This window comes from Protopterus annectens, chromosome 16.part0, assembly GCF_019279795.1.
Source record: "Protopterus annectens isolate FY-2018-M chromosome 16.part0, PAN1.0, whole genome shotgun sequence".
In the NCBI taxonomy this organism is placed as follows: domain Eukaryota; kingdom Metazoa; phylum Chordata; order Ceratodontiformes; family Protopteridae; genus Protopterus; species Protopterus annectens.
In genome coordinates this window covers 584793920-584820108 of record NC_056750.1, presented here as the reverse complement: position 1 = coordinate 584820108, position 26189 = coordinate 584793920, and the positions used below count along the sequence as shown (strand labels likewise).

Below are 26189 nucleotides of genomic sequence, written 5' to 3'. Positions count from 1 at the left end.
AAATTTAAAAAATACACAAAAAAAAGTAAAATGTAGCTCACCATGATTTGAAGGGTAGAACATCTCTTAAATGGAGGAGAGGATGTGGAGGAGGGATGAATGCAGGACTACTGTACATTCCAAAACTTATGGCTCACATGTCACATACAAATTATTTGATGTTAAATTCATCTAAGAATGCAGGCTAACTTGCCTTCTGTCCAGGTAAAATGCATGCTCATTACATCATTGTGCGATAGAAGTTATGAAATGAATATCTGTCGTCTCCGATCAGGATTACTTTATTTAATTCACTTTAATGTGGCATAAACAACATAAAAACATCTTACAGTCTCCTATGCCACCCCCAAAAGAAATAACACATAACACAGTACATACTGGTGCTTTATTCAGTGGCTCCCTTACTTGGCTCATTCATATGAGTCAGTATCATACACTTGTGCTCATTCTCTCCGCCCAGCGCCATCACTGTCCATGCCAAAAACTGAACATGAGTCACCAGAGTCCACTTAGCCTTTAGTTATTGGAAGTGGAGTTTTCTTCACCATGTCTTGCCTGTTCCCTCTGTTTTTGGCAGGTGTAAGTGAAAAAAATTTGTCCACAGTGATTTGTCTCGCCCTCTTTTTCAGGATAGTCCTGAAGTGGTGCACAACTGTGTTGTTAAACAAGTCCATCATCCTGTTGACGTCACCTATGTTGGGGTGCCACTCCACACTGTAGCCTACACCTTCTCCTAGCTGGATAAAAGTTCTTTAATGCAAGCTGTTGGCATAGGTTCTTTTCTCCTGGCATCCCCATCTTCAGAAGAAATTTCCCTTTCTTTTTCTTTGAGCTGCTCATTGCAAAGTGCTGTAAGTTCTTCCATTGTGAGCTTGTCATCATGGTCTTGTAGCAGTTCCTCCACATCCAGGTGCTCTGCTGCGGAAACGATGTCTTGCAGCACTTCAGCTGCTTCATCTACAATTTCGCCCTAGGAAAAGGAAATAACCAGTTTCCTCAGACTGCACTAAGGGCTTTCTGAGACACTCTATCCCAGGCACTTTTGATGAATCATATGACATGAAGAATGTTAAACTCAGTCTTCCAGAATTCCCTCAGTGTTTTATCTGAAGAATAGGTCATGCCAAAAAGCCTTGAGAAGAGTGCTTTTGTGTAGCACTTCTTGAAGCAGACACTGACTTGTTGATCGAAAGGCTGAATGAGGGAAGCTATGTTTGGAAGCAGGAACTGAACCTTGATGAAATCATACCGTATCTGAAAAATTTCTTCCAACTCTCGTGGGTGGGCAGAGGCATTGCCCAGAAACCGATGAGCTTTCACTGGCAAATAGTTCTCGGTCAGGTACTTCTCGACACTTAGAAAACTCCTCGAAAATCCAAATCTTGAAAACTGGCTGGTCTGCCCAAGCTTTGATTTCCACATTGCAAGTAGTTTAGATTTTATAATCTTTTTTTCCAAAGCACCTTGGGTTTTATGAGTGATAAATCAGCAGAGGCTTCAGCTTTAAGTCTCCACTGGTGTTTGCTGCCAGGAGGAGTGTGAGCCTATCTTTCATGAGCTTGTGACCTGGAATCCTAGCTTTTCCTGGGTTATGCAAGTCCTACTTGGCAATCTCTTCCAGAAAAGCCCCATTTCATTTCAATTAAAAATCTGTTCTGGCAAATAACCTTCTCTCTCTCTCTCTCTCTCTCTCGACTCTTCAGATTCCTTAACAAATTTCTGTGCACCTTTGTCAGCGCTAGCTGCCTTTCCTTGTCTCGGAACACTGTGGATGCCACTTCTTTTTTTAAAACTGTGGAACCATCTCCTACTTGCTTTAAATCCCTCCGTTTGCTGTGAGCTACTTCCTGAAGTTTTTTTTTTTTTTTATAGGTCTTCAAAGATGAGCTTAGCTTTCTCAGAGATCATGGTCTGAGTTACTGGATGTCCCTTCATCTGCTGCTCCTGGATCCAAACAAGAAGCATCTCCTCCACACCTTCATGAACTGTTTTTATGTTTGTCCAAAACCTTTGTTGCTCCTTTTTACACCTTAGCACCCATGATGCTGTCTATTATTCCAAAATGTGGAGATGGTAGACCTAGGCACACCATACTGTTCTGTTATTTGTCCTATTTTACCTACGATTTCTTTCTTCTTTTGAATGCTCGGTCACTTATTTTTCTGCCAGTATCACTCTTCTTTGGCCCTATTTATTCACTTCTTCGCAACACTTAAAAGAAACAACTGTACTACACAAATAACACAACAGGAAACAATGAACAACTTTACAGCCTCCTTTTCGGGTCAAATTGCGAGACACCCGGGTGGCAGAAAGCACGGTCAAGTTGTGAGGTGGTTGCATTGTGAGGTACCAACTGTACAGTTACTTTGCTGTGTGCGTTTTCCTTGGCATGGAAACTTTCAATTAAGTGTAAGACAACGGGCAGAAATTCCTAAAGTAAATAATCAAGATTCATTCAGCCCCAACACTGCATGCACCTAGGAAACGGCCTAAAAATAATCCAGAAGAAAAAACTGCCAAGTCAGGGATCATTTTGTAGCAAGGAAAAACTCTGGAGAAAGGATATATTTTGTTTAGGGCACAGTTATCTCTTTAAAAAAGTCTGTGACCAAGAATATGTCAGACAGGTCTGGCCCCATGGCACAGAGGGATAAAGCCCTTACTATGTCCCAGACAAGCTATATTTGACTAGTAGCATGGGCAATGGGGGTAGGCCTGAAAGGGGGGGTGGCTAATAATGGCTCACTCATCCTGAAGGAGAGGGAAGGCAGATGACGTTAGCTGCAATACATGCAATACAAGCCATACGAGCTCAGCACTCCAAGTGGTAAACATCCTGGTCAGGAGGTGGCACATGTTTAGAAATATGTATGCACCTCCAGAAGTCAGCAAGTGCAGAGCTCGCAAGTCTGCCACAGAGTGAGAAAGGGTTAGGGCCACAGTTTCTAGCAACAATACGGCACTGCACCAACATCCTTGATCCCTTCACAGTCCCTGGATGTTGGTCAGGCAGATCCTGGGGGAGACTAATGCAGGTCCAGTACACCTAGTAAACAAGGACAAGAATTGGTGGCAGCTGGTGGTCAGCTGTTGGGAGGAGGGAGCAAAAAAAAAAAAAACATGCTATTTAGACAGTACTACAACTAGTTCCTGGGAAGTATAAAATAGCAAAACTCTGGTTTTGGAGGAATTTAAGATGAGCTTCCCAGACTTCAGTAAATAATCCAACATTAAAATAACCTTTTGAAGGTCAGATTTCACAGCTAAGGGAAATAAACCTAACCTATAAATGACCATCTCAGCTGCATAAAATAAAATAGGAGTTTATTTTCAAAATAATTCTACAGAAATCCTGTAAAATTTCTAAGTCTAGCGGCTTAAAATAGCTAATGATAAACATTCTGAAAAAAATAAGCAGGGCTGACTACTTAAATCAATGACCTACGACTTCAATTAGACATTAAGGTTTAGTGGAAAATTAAGGAGTGTAGTTTGAAGATCTCACTAGTTTTATTAACATGTAGTTCACAGTCTCCCGCTTTAAAATTATGCTGAGCAAAGGTCTTTTCTTTTTAGCATACTCCCTCCATGTTTACTTTCTTCATTGTATCACGATTTATTACATGATCACAAAGTTTTGCCTGGGTGCATGAAATTTTTACCATGTCGTATAAAGCATGCCTATAACCATTGAGAAAAAAATCAACCCACACTGTTTAAAGTTTTGCTTTGTTCTGCACAATTAATGTAACTCTCCCTAAGGTATGTCTACATCTTTCAAGAACTTCACTGGCTTGTGGTCCTAAAGGTTTTACACTCCCGGGCTTGAAACCCAGAAACTTACTCATGCATCCATGATCAGTGAAATGCTGCCTACCAAATGAAGGGCAATTATCAGTACGCTAATGAGTGAAAACACTAACAATGACTGAGATATCATCACTTGCAGATGAAGAAAACACAGCACTACAAACATACCTTCTGCAGACATCAATTATAAAGAAGAATATGCCTGTTACTGGGCAAAGAACCAGACAAAGCCTCACTAAGCTCTATCACTGGCCAAGACTCAGTTCTGACATTTAAATGGGTATTGTAATATTCATAATTCAATTTTCTGATACTTGCTTTATCATATTCAGGGTCAGGCCAAAGCCAGTGGTAGTGAATTACAGTGGCAACATAAAACTAAACAATGTAGGTTAACTATGAGAATGTGGCTAATGCAGTCACACATGCCAGCTTTAAGAAAAAGATGGTATGTTTCAGTATTACGTTCCTCCCTAAGAAATGCAGTCTCAACCACATTTCCTCGAACCTTAAAATCCTAACTTTTTAAACTATCAATAACTACTGCTCACAAGAATGAGGAGGACTGCATAATGGAGCATACACAAGTCGCATTTTCACAGTTTAAAACTACATAGAGTGCATTACCACTGTACCTTAGTACCACTGCCAGAGCCTAACTGGCACTCAACATGCATACTCTGTTGGAAACTCCTGGGCTCTGGCTAGTGTGATTCTCAAACAATCTGGAACTACATCGCTGATTGATAAGTATATTTCTTGGCATTTTAACCTTTCAGAGTTCTGCATTGTCTTAATTTTGCCTGACTAAATTGTTTTATATATTTTCTGGCATTGTTTTCTGTTCTCATCTGTCCTGAAACTGCCCCCCCTCCCACATTCTTGTGGTGTTGTTACAATTGGTGGCTTTGGAGTTGCCCAGCCCTATTGTAAGTGAGTGTAGGGACAGTCTCTGTCTGATTCTGGCTGATACAGGCTGAACAGGGCTCACTTTTTTTTTTTTTTACTGGTTAATTCTTTGTTTAAATCAGTTCTTTTTCGTTTGTTATATTTAAAAAATAAAACTTTATTCTTTATCTTTTTTTTTTACTGTGTTTCTGTTTCTTTTTACTTTATTTATTTTTACTTGTTAGTTGGTAGCCTTATTAAAAAACTGCTGTTTTCCCTTAAGCCTTTGGTTGAAGCACTTTGACTTCAGACCAGTTGTTTTACATTAAGAAGGTTTGTGGTCTGTACTGTTGTGGCAGGACAGGTAGCTTACATCCTTCTAAGTTGGGAGTTGCTGATTGAAGGCTTAGTGTCTGTTATTCTAAGAGTGTACTAGTTCTGTACAAGCACTTGGGCTTTGGGCCAGTTATTTTACATTAAGAATGTGTGGTCTGCACTCTTGTGAGAGGAGAAGGTAGATTCTGCCTTTCTGAGCTGGGAATTTCTGGTTAAAGACTTACTGTGCGCCTGCTTATTTGAACTGCTTCTTTCTGAAATTGGTACGCCTTGTTTGCTGTAGCATAGACTAAAATTCAGACCTGCTGAATCTAGCTTTGTTTGTATAACTTGAGCACTAATAAAGACCATCTTTTTTTTGGAGAAGGTTCCCCTGCACCCTAGTGCCAGGAGTGTGCGGTTAGAACTTGTCTGATTGAAGACTACTGGAACGGGGCTCAGTTTTTTAGATTTTTATTGGTTAATTTGTTTAAATCAGTTTGCTCATTTGCTACTGTTACATATATAAAGAAAATACACTTTATGCATCACTGCTTAGCTAGGGATAAACTATTCCTGGTGCCATAAAGTCTTCTCTTCAAATTTTTCCTTAGAACTAGCCAGTTTTTTTAGTTTTAGAACTCAAATCTGTTTCTTTGAGCTCAGCACATGTTCAGAACTCGTAAGCTCTAAATAAGCTACAAATTACTATTGCACTCCACTTTCCTCACTTGTCTAGAGAAAACAGTTTTTAGTACTTGATAAATAAGCACCTATCCAGGCATGTCTAAGGGTCAGCTCCTGGTGTTTTCTCCTGTCTACATGATGAATCTGGGCATCTTGGGGCAATGCAGCAATTGCCTCATGTACACAGACAACCCTCTCCTCCTACCACCCAACACTACAACCTGTGAGAGATGCACTTATATAGCCAAACTGGAAGCAAAGCTCTCTTCACCCAAGACTGGGCTAAACAGTAAAGAGGATAAGGTAAATACTTGCACCACACCACACATCACATAGTCCCTCAAAACCTACACCACAAACACACACACACAGCAACACAAAACATACACCTACATTCACGGAGGCTCTCAAAAATCTGCTCAAGCAAGAGACCTTCAAAGCCAAAACGCATGCAACCTCCACCCCCCCCCCAACACAACCCAAATGACACACAGCCCACAAACTCAGTGTGCCACTCAAACGTACCCAACACTCTAGTCATAGTGGACTCACACTGATGTTCCACTCACCAGGCTAAACAAGGGAAAAAGTTACTGTCAGCTGCCTGTCGGGTGCCAGGATCCGCCACATTACGCACGCACTCAGGTCACTCCACAACAAGTAGAAATATGACTCTGTCATTGTCCATGTTGGTGTGAATTACCTGAGACGTACCTCCCTGGACTACATGAAGAGACATGGAGGAGCGCTCCAATCTTGTAGCCCAGGCAGGTATGGCCCTAGCCCTGAGTAGCATCCTGCCATCACCCAGAATGATATCACAGTACAAGGACTAAATGATTGACTTCAACAATTGGCTAAGTTTTTGGTGTCATTCTAAGGGGATCCAGTACCTGTCTGCCTGGGATGACATGATCAACAGACCACGATGCTTTGCCAGAGATGGCTTGCACCTGTCGCCCTTGGGATTCTGGACACTGGCTAAGGCTCTTGCCACCCCTATAGTGCCTTTTTTAGCCAAGGTTCAAATGTCAAATTCACCACCTTAACAGGTACAAGCAAGCAAAATCAGAGGGTAATGCTACTCAGTGCTAGAAGTCTAAACCTTAAAATGCATTCATTCACTTGAGGCACTCCTTAAAATGGAGAACATCGACATCTGTGCAGTGACGGAGACCTGGTTCAAGGCTCCAGCGAGCACCCCTGCATTACCAGGCTATAATTCATACCACATGTAACGAAGCTGACACACAGGTTACACAACGCAGATATCTTTAATGACACAGATAATGTAGTAAGTGCTTTCACGGACTCCTGCCGCTTCATCCGACTAACAATTTCTTCAAGGACTACTAACATACATAAAGACCTCTTAATTACAAAATAACCAATCCATGAAGTGTACAAATTTAAAGCAACAGTATCAATACTAAATAGCAATTAAAAACTAAAAATGTGGTTTATTTCAGTTACTGCATAAAAATCCTTTGCCTTCTATATAGGCAAGACCAATCGACCTCTAAAAGATAGAATATTAGAACATATGAGGGACATTAGGAATTTTAATGAGAGCAATGCATTAGCTATGCAGGTACAGAATGAAGATCTAACTCATAAGTTTAAGTTCTTGGTGCTAGAGATTGTGCATACTAATAAGAGTGGGGGCAATCTAAACAATAACACTGAAGTGCAGGAGCAGAATTGAATACTATGGTTCCAATCTGATAGACCACCTCGACTTAACAGTAAAGTATCCCTCAAGCCCTTTCTTAGGGCTAGGGCCCTTAAACATTAAAGTACACAGCTACAAATAGTGCATAACAGAGTTTTATAAACACACACACACACATAGATATATATATATATATATATATATATATATATATATATATATATAATATTTTTTTTTATAGTTTTACAATGTTCATATATTGTATACATCTATGACATATATATATATATATTTTATAGTTTTACAATGTTCATATATTGTATACATCTATGAAATTGTATGCTTATTCTTAGATAAGTTTTTAATTGCCATTTAGTATTGATACTGTTGCTTTAAATTTGTACACTTCATGGATTGGTTATTTTGTAATTAAGAGCTCTTTATATAGGTTAGTAGTCCTTGAAGTGGCAGGAGTCCGTGAAAGCACTTACTACATTACCTGTGTCATTAAAGATATCTGCTTTATGTAACCTACGTGTCAGCTTTGCTACATTTTGTATTTTTACTCGGAGGTTACTTTATCCAGTACTGAGGGATTCTTCTTATTCTTATAATTCATACCACACCTTTCGGGCAACCTAACCTGGACTGAAGCACTAAAGGTGGAGGCGTGTCCATATTCATTAAGGATATCGACACCTCCAGGCTAGTTGCTCAGCATAATGCATCCGAGATTATCCAAGTGCAACTAACTCTGGGCAAGACCGCAATCCAAATTGTAACTTGCTACATATCGCCCACCATGCCCCAGGATTCCCACTCCTCATTTCTTGATACACTGAAAAATATTAGGGAACAACCCAACACCCTAATAATGGGCGATTTCAATTACCCCACCATTAACTTAGAAAACTACTCATGTACCAACTCATTTGCTCAACGTTTTCTCGAATTCATAAATTCCAACGCCTTGGATCAACTTATCCACACCACTACCATGAGCAGCAATATCCTAGACCTGGTCATTACCAACATAGGCGACCAGTGTTCCACACCAGAGGTCAATTCCTCATTGGTCAGATCAGACCATAAGCTAATCAGCCTAAATATCCACATCTCACCCCCACCCCCCATTAGGGAAACCACCGCAAAAGTTCTCCAAAGCCAACTTCATGCTTCTTAAGACAGAAGTGGCAAACTTCACAACACCCATGCAGACAGACAACAGAGGTACGACTGCTACACAAATGCACTTTATAAGCACTTACGAGTGCATGAATAGTGCTATCCCTAACATAACAAAGATGCTATCCTCCCAAAAAAAGGAAGCCAATCTGGTGGTCCCCTGATAAACTCTACAACAGAAAAAAAAAAAAAAAAGAAGAGAGTAAAATCCCATGACTGGAAGAACTCCTTGGTCAGCCTCAGTAAGAAGCTGAGATCCCTCATAAAATCCTCCAAAGCTAGTTATGAAAACAAAATCGCCACTGATTCTAAAGACAATCACAAAGCAATCTACAGCGATGTTAAGAATCTCAATGGCAACACTCAGATCTTCTCCGAGTTACAGCACAGTGGCACTAAATACAGAACCAACTGATATTGCCAACATCCTGGCAGATAGGTTCAGGGCTAACTTTACCCCCCCCCACCCCCTAAATGGCCCATCTCTATACCAGAGGAATGCAAAGTTCTTGTAATCATGGCTGCACAGGTAAAAACCACACTCTCTAAAGCCAAGAACACAGCATCCATGAGACCTGACATCATCCTAGGCTGCATTCTACATGAACTACAGAATGAACTGGCACCCCACCTAAGCACCATGTTTAATCATAGCCTCACCTCCGGCTTTGTGCCCACTGAATGGCGCACAGTGACAGTTATCCCACTCCACTAAGGGGGAGCCACCACGGACCCCAGGAAATACAACCCATTAACATTAGTCTGGTCTGCAAGGTCATGGAACGCATCATCGTGGAACTTATAAACAAAGACATTGGTAATCTCCAAACTCTGGAACCCACCCAGTTTGGGTTTGTAAAAGGCAGATCATGTCTCCTAAACCTAACTGATGTCTTTGAAGCAGTCACCAAAGCCGTAGATGAGGGTAAGGTGGCTCACACAGCCTATCTAGATCTTGCCAAGGCTTTTGACACCATCCCTCACTCTGGAATTATAGATAAACTCACTAAACTAGGTATAAATCCCTATGTCAGAAGATGGGTTGACAACTGTCTCACTGACAGAACCCACACTGCGAAAGTAGCAGACTCCAAATCCGACTTCAGACCAGTGACAAGTGGAGTACCACAGGGTTCAGTCCTCTCCTGTTTGGTATCTAATTTTCTTAAGTACAGGCTAACACATAAGGTCTCTGGCTAACGAAGTTCGCAGATGACTGCAAACTAGGAGCCATAACAAACTCCTGACGATGTGGACATCCTACAAAAGGGCCTCACTGAAACAGATGCCTGGTGTCAAAGCCATGGCCTCAAGCTCAATGCCAAAAAGTGCATAGTCATCCCCTTTGGTAAAAACTCTGTATCCATGAGCTACAACATAGGTGGTAGTCTACGTAACACTAAAAGTGTGATAAGAGACCTTGGGACACAGGTGGACAGTAGTCTCTCCTTTGATAATCACATCACCTCAGTAGTCAGGAAATCCTTCTACGTGGCACACCTCATCACAAAATGTTTCTCATCCAGAAAAAAAAAAAAGAGGTCATTGTTCCCCTCTACTCATCACTCATTAGACCCATTATACAGTGCAATGCCCCTTTTGGTATGTACCTCACAAGACATCTACAACTGGAAATGCTGCAGAAATACCTCATAAAAAAAGAGGATTACTGGCCTCAAACAAATATCCTACGCAAACCATCTCAAAAAACTCCAGCTTTACTCCGTTGCATATCACCTACTCAGAGGCGATCTCTACCTAACATACACAGCTATGTCAAACCCAGAGCTGCTGGACATGCTCCACTTAAAGAAATCCCAATCCATCCGAGCTACATGCTCTAGAGACCTAAATCTTGTCACCACAATAAACAGAACATGTTGGAGGGATAGATTCCTGGCCCAGAGACTTCCTATACTCTGGAACAAACTACCTATCTATATCAAACAAAGCTCCTCATTAGCACTCCAAGCAAAATCTTGATTGGATGGGAAATAGGAAATTCCCCCCCGGGGATCACCTCTGTGGCTCTGCTCGACAGGGGCACAGGAAAATAATTTTCTTGGGTGGTGAAAGCCAGGGTACCTTTTTGGCTAGGCTTGTATAGGCCCTAGGGCCGATATCCTAGTACCTACCTATGAATAGGCATACAGCAATTAACTACCTGTGGAAAAAGTGCTACCCCATTGCAGGACACATGGAAACAAGCTCACCAAAAGGACATTACTGGTAATTTACAGAGGTGTGTCAATCCCACCTATAAAAATTTCTCAGAAGATCCCACAAAGAAAGCACGGCCCAGCAACACACTGCATGATGCATTACAACATCCCAGAACTTTACAAATGCTTGGGAAAGCACAAGGAAATGAGGGAACAAAAGGAAAGGCCACCCAAAAAGTCAGGTAGGTTCAAATGATCACAGACATTATCCAATCGCATCCTTACATGCTTGTATTTTACTTCAGTGATCTGGAGAATGATTTTATACTTTTCAGTCCTACCACCAACTGCACTACTCCTGGCATCCATCTGTCATTCAGTGATACAAAGTCCTGCTCAATCCTCAATTCAGCTTGATAACCACAGTCAAACATCATTATTAAGGCCAGATAAATTACATTACGGAGATACCTCTATAATCCACATCATGGATCAAAATCTATACCAATGAAGCCAGGCTGCTAATGATCCTGCACACACATTCTATGTGAAATTTGCCACCAACTTCTTCAATACTTTTTCCCCCCAACAGCATCCTCATCATGAATGCCCATCAAACTAAAATTATCAGTATATTCATGCACGTTTACTAGGCTAACCCTCCTGCAGAGGTCAAAAGGACAGGCTGTTCTCAAAACAAATATCAGACTTGCTGTTATTGCTGTTACTAATAATGCTAAAAATCACAACTGATCCAGGTATGGCATCTAACAGACCCTTTGCTTTCCCATACGGCAGGTAGCACACAGCATCTCTCAAACTACTGCTTCCCAACTTTAACCATAATCATGTATCACACTGACATTCCAAAACAGGAACTAGCAGCAATCAGCCTAGATAAGCTTCCTTACATAGATTCTTGCAAGCTGTGCAATGGTCATAGTACTTTCCATCTGGCTAAGGGACAACACAATGCATTAGTCTGAAGTCTCCCTCCCCTTTCAGTCACTGGCAACAATGTGGGTAGAAAATAAATGCATCCATGTATCAATATGATAACACAGTGCTCCTGCACTCTTCTAACTGTAATTTACTTGTATCTGCTATTGTACAACTTGTCAATCAGAACCAAAATCTTTGTCACCTGGAACAAGCTGGGAAATATAAACAGACAGGCAATAAGAGCTGTTAAATTTCAGGTTCATAAAGCCAGTACAACTGTGACTAGCAAGGGACTCTTGGCACTTCTTATAAAAAAAATAATAATAATACACAATACATCAATATGTTTAACAAGAACTAATAAAGACAACACTCAAAAGTGAGGAACCCTGTATATTAGGCATACCAAACTATTCTGTAAACCACAGTGAGCAATACTAAGTATAACGTTATATTCCTAATGTTAAACTTGCAATTTTTTTAGGAAAAAAATATAATGATGAAGGCATGTCTTTTGACACTTAATTTTCACTGTCTATTCAGTTTTTCCTTTACGAACAAAGTACAAAGAGACATCAATATAGGTATTAGCAATGATTTACATACACCAGGAAAGCAGTCAGGATAATAACCACCACCACAGTTCTTTACAAGAGCAGCAACATACGTACATTGTGGTTTCACTAATTTATTACCACGTATGTTAACATACAACACAGGGTATTCTGTGAAACATGACTGGCAACTTGTCTAAGTCATGAGACTCTTCAGATACTGCAATTATGCATGGAAAGGTTGCAGTTTATGCAAAAAGGTATTGTCAGTTCACACTTTAATGACACAGCACAAGTTTTCAGTTTCAAGGAAAAACTTGGTGTTATTCTCATCAACAAGATGTCCAAAAATAAAATAACACTGTTTTCATCAAAATATACAGTTTGGAAGTATAAATGGTAAGGATGACACAACCATCTCGAAGTATTTATTTACATTTGCTATGGAAAATACAGCAACACACTAAGTGATATACGACAGAAAAGTTGACTGAAACATTTGTATTCCTGTTAGATATACATGGCATCTAACCTCTAGTGGGTTCTTTTGTGATTTTAGGCAACAGATCCATACAAATAAAACAAATACATATAATTATACTCCACATACAAGCTGTTTTTTAACAGAACACTGAAAAACAGCTTTGTTTCCACGTCATCAATTTCATACGTTCACAGCAATTTTCAAAGTAAAAGTGTGAAGTTTAATCTCCTCGGCTGAAAATGGAAAATGGACATGTATCCAGCCAGACTAGCCCGGTTAACAAATGTAAAATAAAAATAAAAAAAAAAGTTTCTTCTCTGGAATGAGAATGTTGTGACCTCACTTTCAGTGATCAACAGGACATAAACAACCCTCACTGTAGCTCAGTTTGTGGAGCTTTTTTGAAACAGTCAGTTAAACAGCAGGCTAAGTTTTGGAAGTTCTTTTTTAGTTAGAAATTTAACAGTCATCAAACTGTTAAACTTCCAGTACTACTGAAAGAAATTCAGAGAAAATGCAATTCACTTTCATAAGCAGGTTTTAGAAGAAACACTTTTCAGGTAAACACTTTCTGTTAAAAGGTATGTTTTCCAATTTGTTAGTCAGTACTAAGTTTACCCAGGAGATGTCAACAGCTGAAATCCTGGTAATATTTTAGTACCCTGACTACTGCGTTATCCTCATGCTATGCTTCTACGACTGTCATCATATTGACATGGTAGTGTTTTTTGTTTAATGTACTACCAGCATCACTACTCCTTTCATCAAATGTACAATTACATAAACGCAGGAAATTATAAATATGCATCTGTGCTTGCAAATTGCTTTTGTCTTGCCACTTGACTACTTACTGCAAGCCCTTGATTTTGGTGTGTTGTCATACAGCATAAATATCTAAACATATATGTCCCAGAGAGAAGAGTTGTGTATGCGTCCCAATTCCCCACCTCCCAGGCTGAGCTACTAGTACAATGGATATTAAATTTCATGAAATATCAATGTACTTAAGAATCTCACCCTATGTGCCAACAAGCAGGTACATGTCATAATAGTTTCTGAAGCTAACATATTGTGTTACACGTCTCGTCTTAACGTTTTAATACTGCGACTTAATAAGAACAGCTCTAGTGAACATTTTTCTTCCAGACCCACTGAGTGGAATCCAGAGAATAATAAACTTTTAAGTGATCTGCCACAATAAAATACGTGTGTACCCCTGTTCTACAGGCAATAAAAACTGTAATTAAAGTAAAATATTTAAGCGCATGAAAAAGAGTCAGAGTATATTTGTGGCTGAATACTGCACAAGAGGCAATTATTATTCTAGAAAAAATGTAAATAAAGAAGGAGAAAAAAATAAGTCAGTGTGCTTGTAATAAGGTAATGTTTAAAAAACTAATACAGTTTACTAAATTAGCAGTAATTCCATTTTTGACATCATCTTTGTAATCGATGAGACACCGCTGCAATATACTACCAAGATACCAATGTGAAGCATTGCTTCAAGACTCTAGTACTCTCAGTTGCTGTAACTTAGGCAAAGTACTACAGTTTTTCTCACATTTAACCTTGGTCCTCCTAGGTTTCATTATTTTCTGCATAGAGGCATCAAATAACTAAACCCACGTGAAAAGTTTCTTATAAAAGCAAAGAAAGTGCTCCTCCTTCTAACCATGTGCTGTGATTTTAAAGGCTCATAGGTATAGTGTGTGCCATTACAAAAAATTTTTTTACTGCAATACAAACTGGAATTGCAAGCATTAAGGTTCTCTCCTCACCCCAAAAAAATACATCGCCCAGATCACATCTAAAGAATATGCAGGAAAAAAAATAGTTCAGTCGATTAATTACGTTTAACACATTATATGATCTTCATTTCACATACCCTTCTTCATAAGCCCTTTAGCAACAGCCATGTTTCGTGTAAAAATCCGGAAACAGTTATTCTCGTTCACGTAAACTTACATAATCATAGACGCTATAAGAAAAATAGACTCTACACAAAACAGCGGCATCTTCGGGCACTTTTATGCTATTGCAGTCCGTTATGCTGCAATGCTAGCAAACCGGAGGTTCTGCGGTTGTTCGCAAAATTCATTCTCTTCAAAAGAGCTTTCAGATAATTTTGTATTGTAAAACGACTGGAATATTACTTGAGACTCAAATTGTGGTCGTCACATCAGCATTATCAACAATCGAGGAAAAGATAAAAATCAATCATGAAATAAATGGCCACAATTCATTCAGGGCATAGCGTGCAACCTCTTATCCCCAAAAAAATGTGGACAAAGCCAAGTAAGGGGAGGAGGGGGGGGCAACACGTTTTAAATTTGATTCTTGTTAAATTGAAAAGTTGCAGGAACAAAACGTCATGCGTTACCTTGCATTTTCTGAAGGCTGTGAAGTCTGAAACTGAAATGCCTGTCGTTATTTAGTTTCTTTAATCACAGACAAAACATAGGATGTAAAAATCTGGAATCCTGCTTACATTTCGGCAGTTGAACGGTATGAGGCGAAAGTTGACATGATACCACAGACCCATGTAGAAAGTGGGAAAAAGGGTTGTTGATAATGATGATGAAGACTTGGACATCTTGCTTCATATCCTTTAGAAAATGCATGTTAATGCAAAACCTGCTGTTTTAGCAACTTTTTCTAAGTTCATAAGAGCAATATTTATAATCTGTCCCTATTTTGGAATCTTTGTCCCCGAATTATTTATAACTCTATCTGGATTTCTTCTGCTACGTGGCTGAGAGATATCTCACAAGCACGTATGTACGTGTGTATTTTAAACATTTCTTCACAGGCAGGTACTAGGCTATCGGCCCTGGGGCCTATACAAGAGCAGCCAAAAAGGTACCCTGGCTTTTGCCACCCAAGAAAATTATTTTCCTGTGCCACTGTCGAGCAGAGCCACAGATGTGATCCCGGGGTGAATTTCCTATTTCCCGTCCAAGCATCAAGATTTTTTTTGAAGACTGCTAATGAGGAGCTTTGTTTGATATAGACAGGTAGTTTATTCCAGAGTATGGGAAGTCTCTGGAACAGTAATCTATCCCTCCGGCATGTTCTGTTTATTGTGGTGACAAGGTTTAGATCCCTAGAGAGTGTAGCTCGGGGGGGGGGGGGGGTTGTGATTTCTTTAAGTGAAACATGTCCAACAGCTCTGGGTTTGACACAGCTTTGTATGTTAGGCAGAGATCACCTCTGAGTAGGCGATATGCGATAGAGTAAAGCTGGAGTTTTTTGAGACGGTTCATGAGGGCATCTGTTTGAGGCCGGTAATCCTCTTTGTGAGGTATTTCTGCGGCCTTTCCAGTTGTTGTAAATGTCTTGTGAGGTACATACCAAAAGGGGTGTTGTACTCTATAATGGGTCTAATGAGTGATGAGTAGAGGGGAACAATAACCTCTTTTTTTCTGGATGAGAAACATTTTGTGATGAGGTGTGCCACGTAGAAGGATTTCCTGACTACTGTGGTGATGTGATTATCAAAGGAAAGACTACTGTCCACCTGTGTCCCAAGGTCTCTTATCACATTTTCGGTGTTAAGTATACTACCGCCTATGTTGTAGTTCATGGGTACAGAGTTTTTACCAAAGGGGATGACAATGCACTTTTTGGCATTGAGCTTGAGGCCATGGCTTTGACACCAGGCATCTGTCTCAGTGAGGCCCTTTTGTAGGATATCCACATCGTTAGGAGTTTTGGTTATGGCTCCTAGTTTGCAGTCATCTGCAAACTTCATTAGCCAAAGACCTTCTGTGTTAGCCTGCACTTCAGAGAAGTTGATACCAAACAGGAGAGAACCCAGTACTGAACCCTGTGGTACTCCACTTGTCACTGGTCTAAAGTCGGATTTGGAGTCTGCTACTTTTACACTGTGGGTTCTGTCAGTGAGCCAGTTGGCAACCCATTTTGTGACATAGGGAATTTTACCTAGTTTAGTGAGTTTATCTATAATTCCAGTGTGGGGGGATGGTGTCGAAAGCCTTGGCTGCCTTGGGGGCAGGATGTGGATATATAGGGTAATTAGCTTATGGTCGGATCGGACCAATGAGGCGTTGACTTCAGGGGTGCAACACCGGTCACTCATGTTGGTAATGACTAGATCTAGGATATTGTTACCTCTAGTATGGGTGTGGATAAGTTGATCCAGGGCACTGGAGTTTATGAATTCCAGAAATCATTGAGCGAAGGAGTTGGTACATGAGTAGTTTTCCCAGTTAATGGTGGGGTAGTTGAAATCGCCTATTATTAGGGTGTGTGTTTCAACCCTAATATTTTCCAGTACATCAAGAAAACAGGAGTGGGAATCCTGGGGCATGGTGGGGGATCTGTAGCAAGCTACAATTTGGATTGCAGTTTTGCCCAGAATTAGTTGCACTTGGATAACCTCGGCTGCATTATGCTGAGCAACCAGCAGCCTGGAGGTGTGGATATCCTTAGTGAATATGGACACGCCTCCGCCTTTGGTGTTCCGATCTAGGTTACATGGCCTTATTCAAAAGATTCACATTAATGCAACATCTATTACTCTAACCACTTTCTAACAGACAATTCACTTTTGGTGCTTGAATTAACAATTTCTGATTGGTCTTACCTATCCTGTGGCTGATAATTGCTTATTAGCCCTAGTGAGAATAACTGTGACATATCCTAGATAATTTGAGGGGACCCTTGTAAGGGATGCAGCATTTAGGAGCTGCCTCTTATCCATTAGTAGTATGAGGGGCAATCCTGGAGTATATTTTCTATTACCTATCCTTAGATCCAAGTTGCATTTGTATATGGACGGATGAGATTTGTTTTATTTTTATGGATAGTCTGTTCTGGAACAGCGGTAGTCTCTGTGATATATATCCATCTCTCCACAACATTCAATTTAGATACCTGAACTGAGTATTTCTGATGACATTTGATTTGCTGATGTTCAATAGGTCCATCTGTATTAGGTCGGAGGATGCCTTGTATGCCAGACATGTCACCTCTAAGCACTCTGTAGGATACTGAGTACAGTAATAAATCTTTGAGGTGGTCCATGCAAGATCTATTGTTTAGGACTTGTATCCTTTTAGAAAGGTATCTCTGAAGGTATTCCAATTTTGCATGGGGCTGGACAGATACATGCCAAAGTGGGCATTATACAAAATGATTGACCTAATGAGAGCTTTGTAAAGGGGGACAACAACATCTCTAGATCTAGTCACAATTTGATTATAAGATGTGCAATATAGAAGGGCTTTCTTATGACTGGGCACATGCTGATCAGAAGTTAGGTCACTGTACACACAAGTTCTCAAATGCCAAACAATTGTGTCAGTTCTCAGAGGGCATTGTCATGATTTTGACACCAGTTATTATTTGGGACAAACCTTCCTGCATGATGGTTAAGTCATTTGGGAATTCAATAACTGCTCCTAGCTTGCAGTCATCTCAAACTTAGCCGGCCAAAGCCTTTTGGTATTTCCTTTTACTTTTGAGATGTATATGACAAACAGAAAAAGTTTCGGCACTGATCCCTTGGGGACTCCATTGGTGATTGGTCTCTTCCCCTATTTTGATCTCCTGCATCCTGTGAGCAAGTTGGCAATCCAGCTAGTGATGCAAGTGTTTGCTCCTAGATTATTCATGTTTTGCACTACACCTGAGTAGGGGATTGTGTCAAAAGGCTTGGCCAGGTCAAGGTAATGTGGTGTGAACTGTTTTACCTTCATCTATTGCTTTGATAACAAGAGTAAAGCTTAAAATTTGCCCATGATTTTGAGACTTTCACACTTTCCTCTGGGCTGTTTTCAAACACATTTTTAGGGCCATGCATACATGTATGCATTCTTTGATTCACCATCCTGGTTGTACTAAATTATATACCTTGTATAATACAGCACCAGTTGTTAGAATGTGTTTTAAATTTGTAGTTTTGAACAGTCTTCTAGTAAGCAATGAAACAAAATGTGTGAACCAATAATGACAAAACTACCCATTTCAGAAAATTTCAACCATAAAAGGCCACTCAAACTTCTGTCATTACAATCCACCAATATCAGTAAATATGCAAAATCTCTGCAGAAGTCATCTAAATAATTCCAAATTAAAGGGATCTGTAACTAATAAAGAGGATGCTGCTAGGAAACAACTTTATATTTCATTGTTTCATTTACAAATACAGTGGCTGTTGCCCTTGAAGAATAATTTGCCTATGTTACATTAAAAAAATGATAAGCTAGTAATATTGCAACAGGGAATGGATGGTAAACTGATAACTTCATAGTTACTAGGTAATTCCTCCAAAGGAGGACATTCACAGGACTGCAGCATCCACTCCCTTTAAAGTACAACACAGTATCAGTCATCCATCTGCATTCTGTGGGAATAGAACTCACAGTCTTTGGAATTAAAAGTAAGTCTACTACCTGTTGTGCTGCTAACAATGCAAACAGACTTGGAATAAGCAGCACTAAACTTCTCTTCCCTGAAGCTCCCAGCTCCTTGTAATTTTTTTTTATTTATTTAACAGGAAAGTCCAATTTGGAACAAAGACAATTTTCAGCAGAGGCCCAGGGAGAAATGCTCCAGATGTATATCTTTGTAACATGGGAGGAAACTGGAGCACCCAGAGGAAACCCACACAAACACAGGGGGGACATACAAACTCCACACAGAAGGCACTCCAGCCAAGAATCAAATCAGAGAACCCTTTGCTGTAAGGCAACAACACTACCACTGCACCACCCACTTGACACAACTAAATGAACTCCGCCCACTCTGCCTCATCCCCTCCCCTTCTTTCTACCATTATCTCTTACAGTTACCTATTCCTTCGTGTATTCTAGATTTTCCTGCTCTCTGACCTTTCCATCCCACAATACTCCTATCATTACTTTATATTTCTACCTTCTATTCTCCCCCTCGTCTTACATTCTATTAACCTTCCTTCACTTTTCTTTTATCTTCTGCCTTGACCCCTCCTTCCTGCACCTGTATACCTCACTTCACTCACACTTAGGTTAGCAAGTTTCCCATCTCAACTATGATTATGATGTTGAGTCTGTGTTTGTAAGGCATATAGTCAACTTATATCTATGTTTACATTTTCTTTTGCTTCTAACACTGTATAAAATTAATCTGTTTTTGCTGTGTGTATCTCCGCATGATTGTATGCTTAAATACTTAAATGATTGTATAAAAAAACTCATTGCTGTAACAGAGTGTTTCTCCTCGGGTCTCTGCTGGAAAAGGGCATCTGCCCAGACAGACCAACCCAGTTAACAAATGGTGAATAAATAAATAAATCTCTCAATTTCACAGCAGAAGAAATCTGGAAAAGGCCATTTTTTTTGAGGGGGGGGGGGCAAAAGCCCAAAACCAGGGACACATTTTAAATATTGCTTGTATATTCTTAGAAAGTTGCTAAAATAGTGTTTTGTGTTTCCAGAAAAGATAGGAAGATTGAAACATAAGGGCTATCATTATTTAGTTAATTCCATTCTCACTGATTTGTCAGAAAACCACACATTTTAAGAGGAACAGACCAAAAGTATGAGCCAAATATTTTGTGAAAATCTAGACAGTTGAGACCTATGGACTAAACTTCCTGAATCATAAGTGGTGGTGTAGGTAGGGAATGCAGGCTCCTGTACCTAAGGTACAGGGATTGAGCCTCAGACATCCTAACCACCAGTTTACACACACACACACACACACACACACACACACACACACACACACACACACCTGAATGCAGTAATAAACAGAGCACTCCAGCTACTGAATATAAACTGAGCACACCAGCTACTGAATATAAATGGAGCACACCAGCTACTGAATATAAATGGAAATGGAGCACACAGCCTTGGGGGAACACATAAAATAAACCTCTCCTTACTGTGGATGACCTGCCAGCAGGCTTGATGTGATCAGGTAGTTTTTTCCCTGCATTTTTGTGTTTAAATAGCATGCAACGCACGTATGAGTCCTTACAGGAAGTGTTTAAACAGCGTGCGATGCACACATGAGTCCTTACAGGTCTTGCAGCTGTAAAAGTGTGGGGGAGCACTCCCTCCCCCTTGCCCTATGGTTCTGGCACCTATGTGTCGCCATCTAGCTGTATTCAATGCCACTCTCCTACCTTCTTTAACACTCACGCCTGAATGTGGGAGGTCTTCTCTCACACAATCCATCCGCTTCTTTACTGGATGCCTTTGTTTCCTCTTGCTTTATTCCTGTCAGTCCAAATCTTGTTCACCAGATTGTCTTCTGTTTTTCTGTATATGTGCCTGAACCACCATCATTATCCGTTCTGTTTGACCTTTTCTGCAATTGGAGCTACTGTGACTTCTGCACTTATATCATCATTTCTTCATCTGTCCTGCAGGGTGCATCCTATCAACCATCTCAGGCACATCTTCTCCATCACCCCTAGCTTCGTCATCTGCTCTCCTTTACTGCCCAAGTTTCTGTATCATACAGTAGTGCTGGTCACATTATGGTTTTGTACACATTACTTTTCAGCTTCTTTGGCATTCTTCTGTCATAGACTACATCTAAGACCCTGCCAATTGGCTGAAGCCCCTCTGATTCTAGCTTTGACCTCTTCAGTCAGAACTCCCTTCTCCTCAACCACCCCTCCCAGACACTTGAAGCTGTTAACCTGTTGCACTACCTTCCCTTCTGTCTCAAGTTCTCAGCTTCTTCTGGTTTATTTTATTTTATTTTACATTTCTTGACAGGGAGTGTCCGGCTGAGCTATTGCCCTTTTTCAGCAGAGGCCCGGGGAGAAAAGCTCCAAAGATATACAATGTAATAAAAATAGCAATACAGACACATTTCAATAAAAATAGCAATAGAGAATTTTGGTAGTTAAAATATGTAAGCTACATACATATATATTGTTGATAGAATAACACAGTACTATAAACAAAAGGAAAATGTTAAAAAGTAGAATAAGTTGTATGTTTTGCTTTAAAAAGGGAGGTGAGTAAATATAAGGTTTTGTATGCTGAGTAGCAGAAACTTAAAAGGTTACATAAGAATTTCAGGGAGCAGAGTATAAAAGAAGCTTTGGAGGTTGCATAGGTAGCATAGGATGAAGTAGTTAATGGTAAGTTTTAGTAAGTTAGTTTGACTGTACCATGAAAGGCAGGTGATAATTAGGGAGGGTGAGTACAATGGCAGGACCAGTGTTTTTTGAAGTGGTCTTTGATTGCTAGCTTAAATTGTTTGGGGTGAGTCAGGGACAGTATTTCTAGTGGGAGTTTGTTCCATGCAATAGAGGGATGGTAGCTATATAAGTTGCACCCTGTGTTGGATTTGGGTTTATGGATTTTTAGTAGGTCTTGGGTTGAGCTTCAGAAAAGTCTGGTAGGGGAGTAGTGAGACATGAGAGAAGATAGACTTGTGCAGAAATCAGGCTGATATAGGATGGCGTGTATGATTTAGAGTTGAGATTGTAGGAACTGGTGAGGTAGTTTAGGCCAGTTCAGGTATTTTAGGGAGAGACAGTGGTGAGATTTATATGTTTGTTGAGCTGTAAATCTAGCTATTTTGTGGTAGGTTGATTCTAATTTGGTAAGTAGGGAGGAGTACAGATTTGTGAGTATTCGGGAACAATAGGTTAAGCATGGTAGAAGGTAGACATGGATAAGAGAAATCCTAGCTTCAGTAGTTAGAAATATGTTGTTCCTGTACATTAGTCCTGGCTTTTTTTTTATACAATTGTTAATGTGAAGATCGAATTTTAGATGGTCGTCAATGGTAATGCCAAGGAGTTTTGTGCTAGTTTCGACTTATATAGTAGTATTGTTTAGGGACCTTATGGAGAAGGAAAGTTTAATGTGGTTTGCAGATTTAGGTAGAAAGAGTAGTAGTTTTGTTTTCTTAGGGTTGAGGATGAGCTGATTATTAGGGAGCCATGTCTCTACTGAGTTGAAATATGCCTGGTATTTGTTAGGAGTTCTAAGGGGGAATTAGCAATAGTTATGACTGTAGAGTCATATGCGCATTGGACAATGTTAGATTGAGGACAAGGGAAGTGGAGTGAGTTTGTGAAGATATTAAAGAGTAGAGGTTCAAGAATGGAACCTTGGGGGTCACCAGTTCTTACTGAGAGAGGGGTAGATAGTGCTGAGTCCCAATGTACTGACTGCAGCCTATCAGAGAGCTAGCTAGAGAACCATGCAACTGTATCAGTGGAGACGTTTAGGTCTATAAGTTTACTAAGTGGCAGAGTGTGTAAGACAGTGTCAAAAGCCTTAGAAAGGTCAAAGAATAGACAGGATATGAGTTTGTGATCATCTTTAGCCAGGGCTAAGGTGTTGGGAAATGATAGTAGAGCTGTGGTTGTACTATGCTTGGGACAGAAGCCATGCTGTGTTGGAGTGAGAAGTTTTTCTTGTAAGAGATAATGCATAACTTGTTTATGTATACAGTTCCCAATGGTTTTGGAGAGAGGGGAGAGGATAGCGATAGGCCTGAAATTAGATATTTCTGTGGAGTTACCTCCTTTATGAATAGGAAGAGTGTAAAACTGTTTCCAGATAGAAGGAACTTTAGACTCAGAGATGGAGCGATTGATTAGTATAGATACAGGCATAGCAAGGGAGTGTGCAGCAATCTGGAGAAAGTAAGAAGGAATATTGTCTGCTGATACAGAGCATGGTTTGAGCTTTGAGAGTAGAGTTCTGATACAGTCAGTGGAGACAGGTTTGAGAGAGAAGGAGTTTACTGAGATTGTGGTTGAGGGGTGTACAGGGAGGTTAGAAGTGTTGTTGTTTGAGACGTTGGGGTTAAATAGTTTGGAAATGAATTCAATAAAGTAGGTGTTGAGGGTATTAGCAGTTTCTTCAGGTGACTTGACAGGACATGGGTTTGGTGAAATTGGGTTACTTGGATGTAGTATTTGGTGTATAGGATTCCAGAATTTTTCTGTATCAGATTTTAAAGTTTTGGGAGGATTATAATAAAAGTATTTTTTGTCTTTGTTGATTTTTGTATGATTTCTAAGTTCTTTAGGAGGTCAGCTGGAAGTTTGGTTTGTACCCATGTTTTCCATGCCCTATGTCTGGATTTCATAAGGGTATGGGTGGTTTTAGTTAGCCAGGGTGAAATGTTTGCCTTTAATCAAACTTTTTTCAGTGGGGCTAGAGAATTTAAAATATTTAGGAAAGTTGAGTTGAAGGCATTTACTGCTTCACTGAGTGGGAGCTGAGTAAGGAACTTCCAGTTAATTCTAGAGGAGGGTTTCAAAAGTGTCTGGGTTAAAGGCTGAAAGTTTGCAGCAGGTAATAAGCCAGTATGGTTTGGGGAGGTGGGTGATGTATCATAGCACTTTTATAGGTGAGTGATCGCTCAGGCCATCAGGTAGAGTTTCAGGGTTATGGTATTTGTTGGGGTTAGAAACAAGTATCCAGTCTATCAAGGAGCTTGAAGAATGAGAGTTATTAATATGGGTAGCTTTGGAGATTAGTTGTGTAAATCCATGGAGGTTTATGTGTTGCAGAGGGTTTGGATTATTAAGGTTATGCCAATTAATGTGTACTTCCCCAAGAAGAATAGTTTCATTAGGGAAATTTAGGGAGAGATATGACAGTATATTTTCCATTAAGGGAATGTTGTCCCCTGGTGGAATGTATATGGCTACTACTGTGATGGTAGTAAAGTCATTGGGTTTTTGGTTTGCTATTAGTATTTCAGCAGGTGTAAAGGAGGGAACTGGTTTGTTAGGAAGGGAGAGACTCAAGAGAGTGAGGTAGGTAGAGTAAACTAATGTAACACCTCCACCTTTTTTCTTTAAGTGATCTTGGCAAAGTATATTATAACTTGGAGGAAGAATGTCATTATCTTGGTTTTGAGGTTTAAGCAAGGTTTCTGTGACAGAGATAATGCCCGGGATATGAAGAGATACCCAAGCATGAAACTGGCTTAGTTTGTTGAGTATATTTCAAGTATTGATAGAATAGAAGGAGATTTTCTTTTTTTGGTATGGATGGTTGATTAGAATTGGGGTGATATTTTGTGGGATGTTAGGAATAGTGACAGGACCAGGGTTTGGGTGTATATCACCTGACAAGAGCAGAGTCCTTGGGAAGTCATAAGCTTTCATTTTTTGGGGGTAGTTGTGAAAGTATTTTGTTTTATACTTAGATGTACTATGGTTGAAAGGAGGAATTTTTATTTTAGGGAGTCGTATATTCATTGGAAGGATAGATGCGGAGATGAGTATGGGTTGCTGAGGGTAAGAAAAGCACTTTTGGTGAGGGTAGGTTGGGGTTTTATGTATAGAGGTTAAAGAGTGTGTGAGGTGATGTTATATTGTGTAGGAGGAGCAGTGCAGGTAGAAGTATGACAGGAATGATTAAGTCTGGCATGTTTGAAGAGGAGGAGAGGGCTTTAATAGGGTGAGTTGGTTGAGAGCTTGGGGAGGAGTTGTAAGGTAGGGAGAGAGTTTGTAGTGGGTGTTAGCTTGTGTAACAGGAAGGGAAGGAGTTTGATGGTTGGGAGGGTCCTGTGGCTAGGTATAAAGGAAATTATATGGGGGGGTGGGAGGAGAACGAAGTGAGCCCAAGTGCAGTGAGGGTGAAAGGAATGGGGCTACACCTGGGACAGAGGAAAGTACAAAAAAAAAAAAAAAAAAACAAATCAGCCAATACAATCCAGTGTCTGTGGAAGATAAACAGCCACATTTAAGGGAAATTAGACAAGCTAGATTCTAAAAGAAAAAAAGGTCTTTTCTTTTCCATTTTATTTTAAAACTGAGAGCTGCAGTTCACTGGGAAGTAAGAAAATAATGTAGTTATTTTTCCTAGATTTTGATTTGTTATGTCAGAAGTACTTTCAGTTTGCCACTGCCTAAAAAAGGCACTATGAGGGAGAACGATGTGTTAACTAGTATTCAAAAGCCTACAGGGGGGAAGTAGAGACCATTGCTGGCAAAGTAGCATGGTCTGTTGACCATTTCCTTCCATGCTGACAGATATTGCACTCCCTTAGAATGATACCAGAAACTAAGCCAATTATTAAAGTCAGTCATCTTCTGTTCATATTGTGGCATCATCCTTGGAGAAGGTAAAATGCTGCTCAATGAAAGACTCATACCAGCCTGGGACACAGGCTCCAGTTACAACTCACACAACTGGCCTTTTTGTTTTAAGTTTGAAAAGTGATTGCAACACATAACTAGATGAGTAATGCTGATAATCTACTTAAGAACTCAGGGAAATAACAATGATTACTGTAAAACTCAAATCAGTTTATAGCTGTAGCTTCAAATTCAGAAGAGAGCTAGTAAGTAAGACTACTGAGGACCCAGTCAGAACACCTTGACCAAGCATGGAAACCAAACAGAGAAGTCTTCTCTCATTTCCAGTTTTCATTATTGTGTTTCTAAGATGCCTATGGGATGTATCCCTCTTGATGGCTTCTTTCTCAAAATACATTGGAATATTCAATAACCATTTTCTGGTTTTCCCCTAACAGTTTCTATATTA

The 26189-nt window shown here is 40.0% G+C and overlaps 1 protein-coding gene across 2 annotated transcripts in view; it reads right to left on the bottom strand.

Moving 5' to 3' along the window:
- Nucleotides 1-15306, bottom strand: part of MRPS2 (mitochondrial ribosomal protein S2) — a 183663-nt gene extending 168357 nt beyond the window's left edge. Inside the window, exon 1 of one of the 2 annotated variants that reach the window (XM_044058597.1) lies at nucleotides 15191-15306. In XM_044058597.1, coding sequence (XP_043914532.1) covers nucleotides 15191-15305 — 115 coding nt within the window. In that variant the 5' untranslated portion in view covers nucleotide 15306. Of the gene's footprint in view, nucleotides 1-14587; nucleotides 14990-15190 lie in introns of those variants that run through there. The other variant, XM_044058598.1, reaches the window with a different exon arrangement.
- Between the last annotated feature and the right edge of the window lie 10883 nt (nucleotides 15307-26189).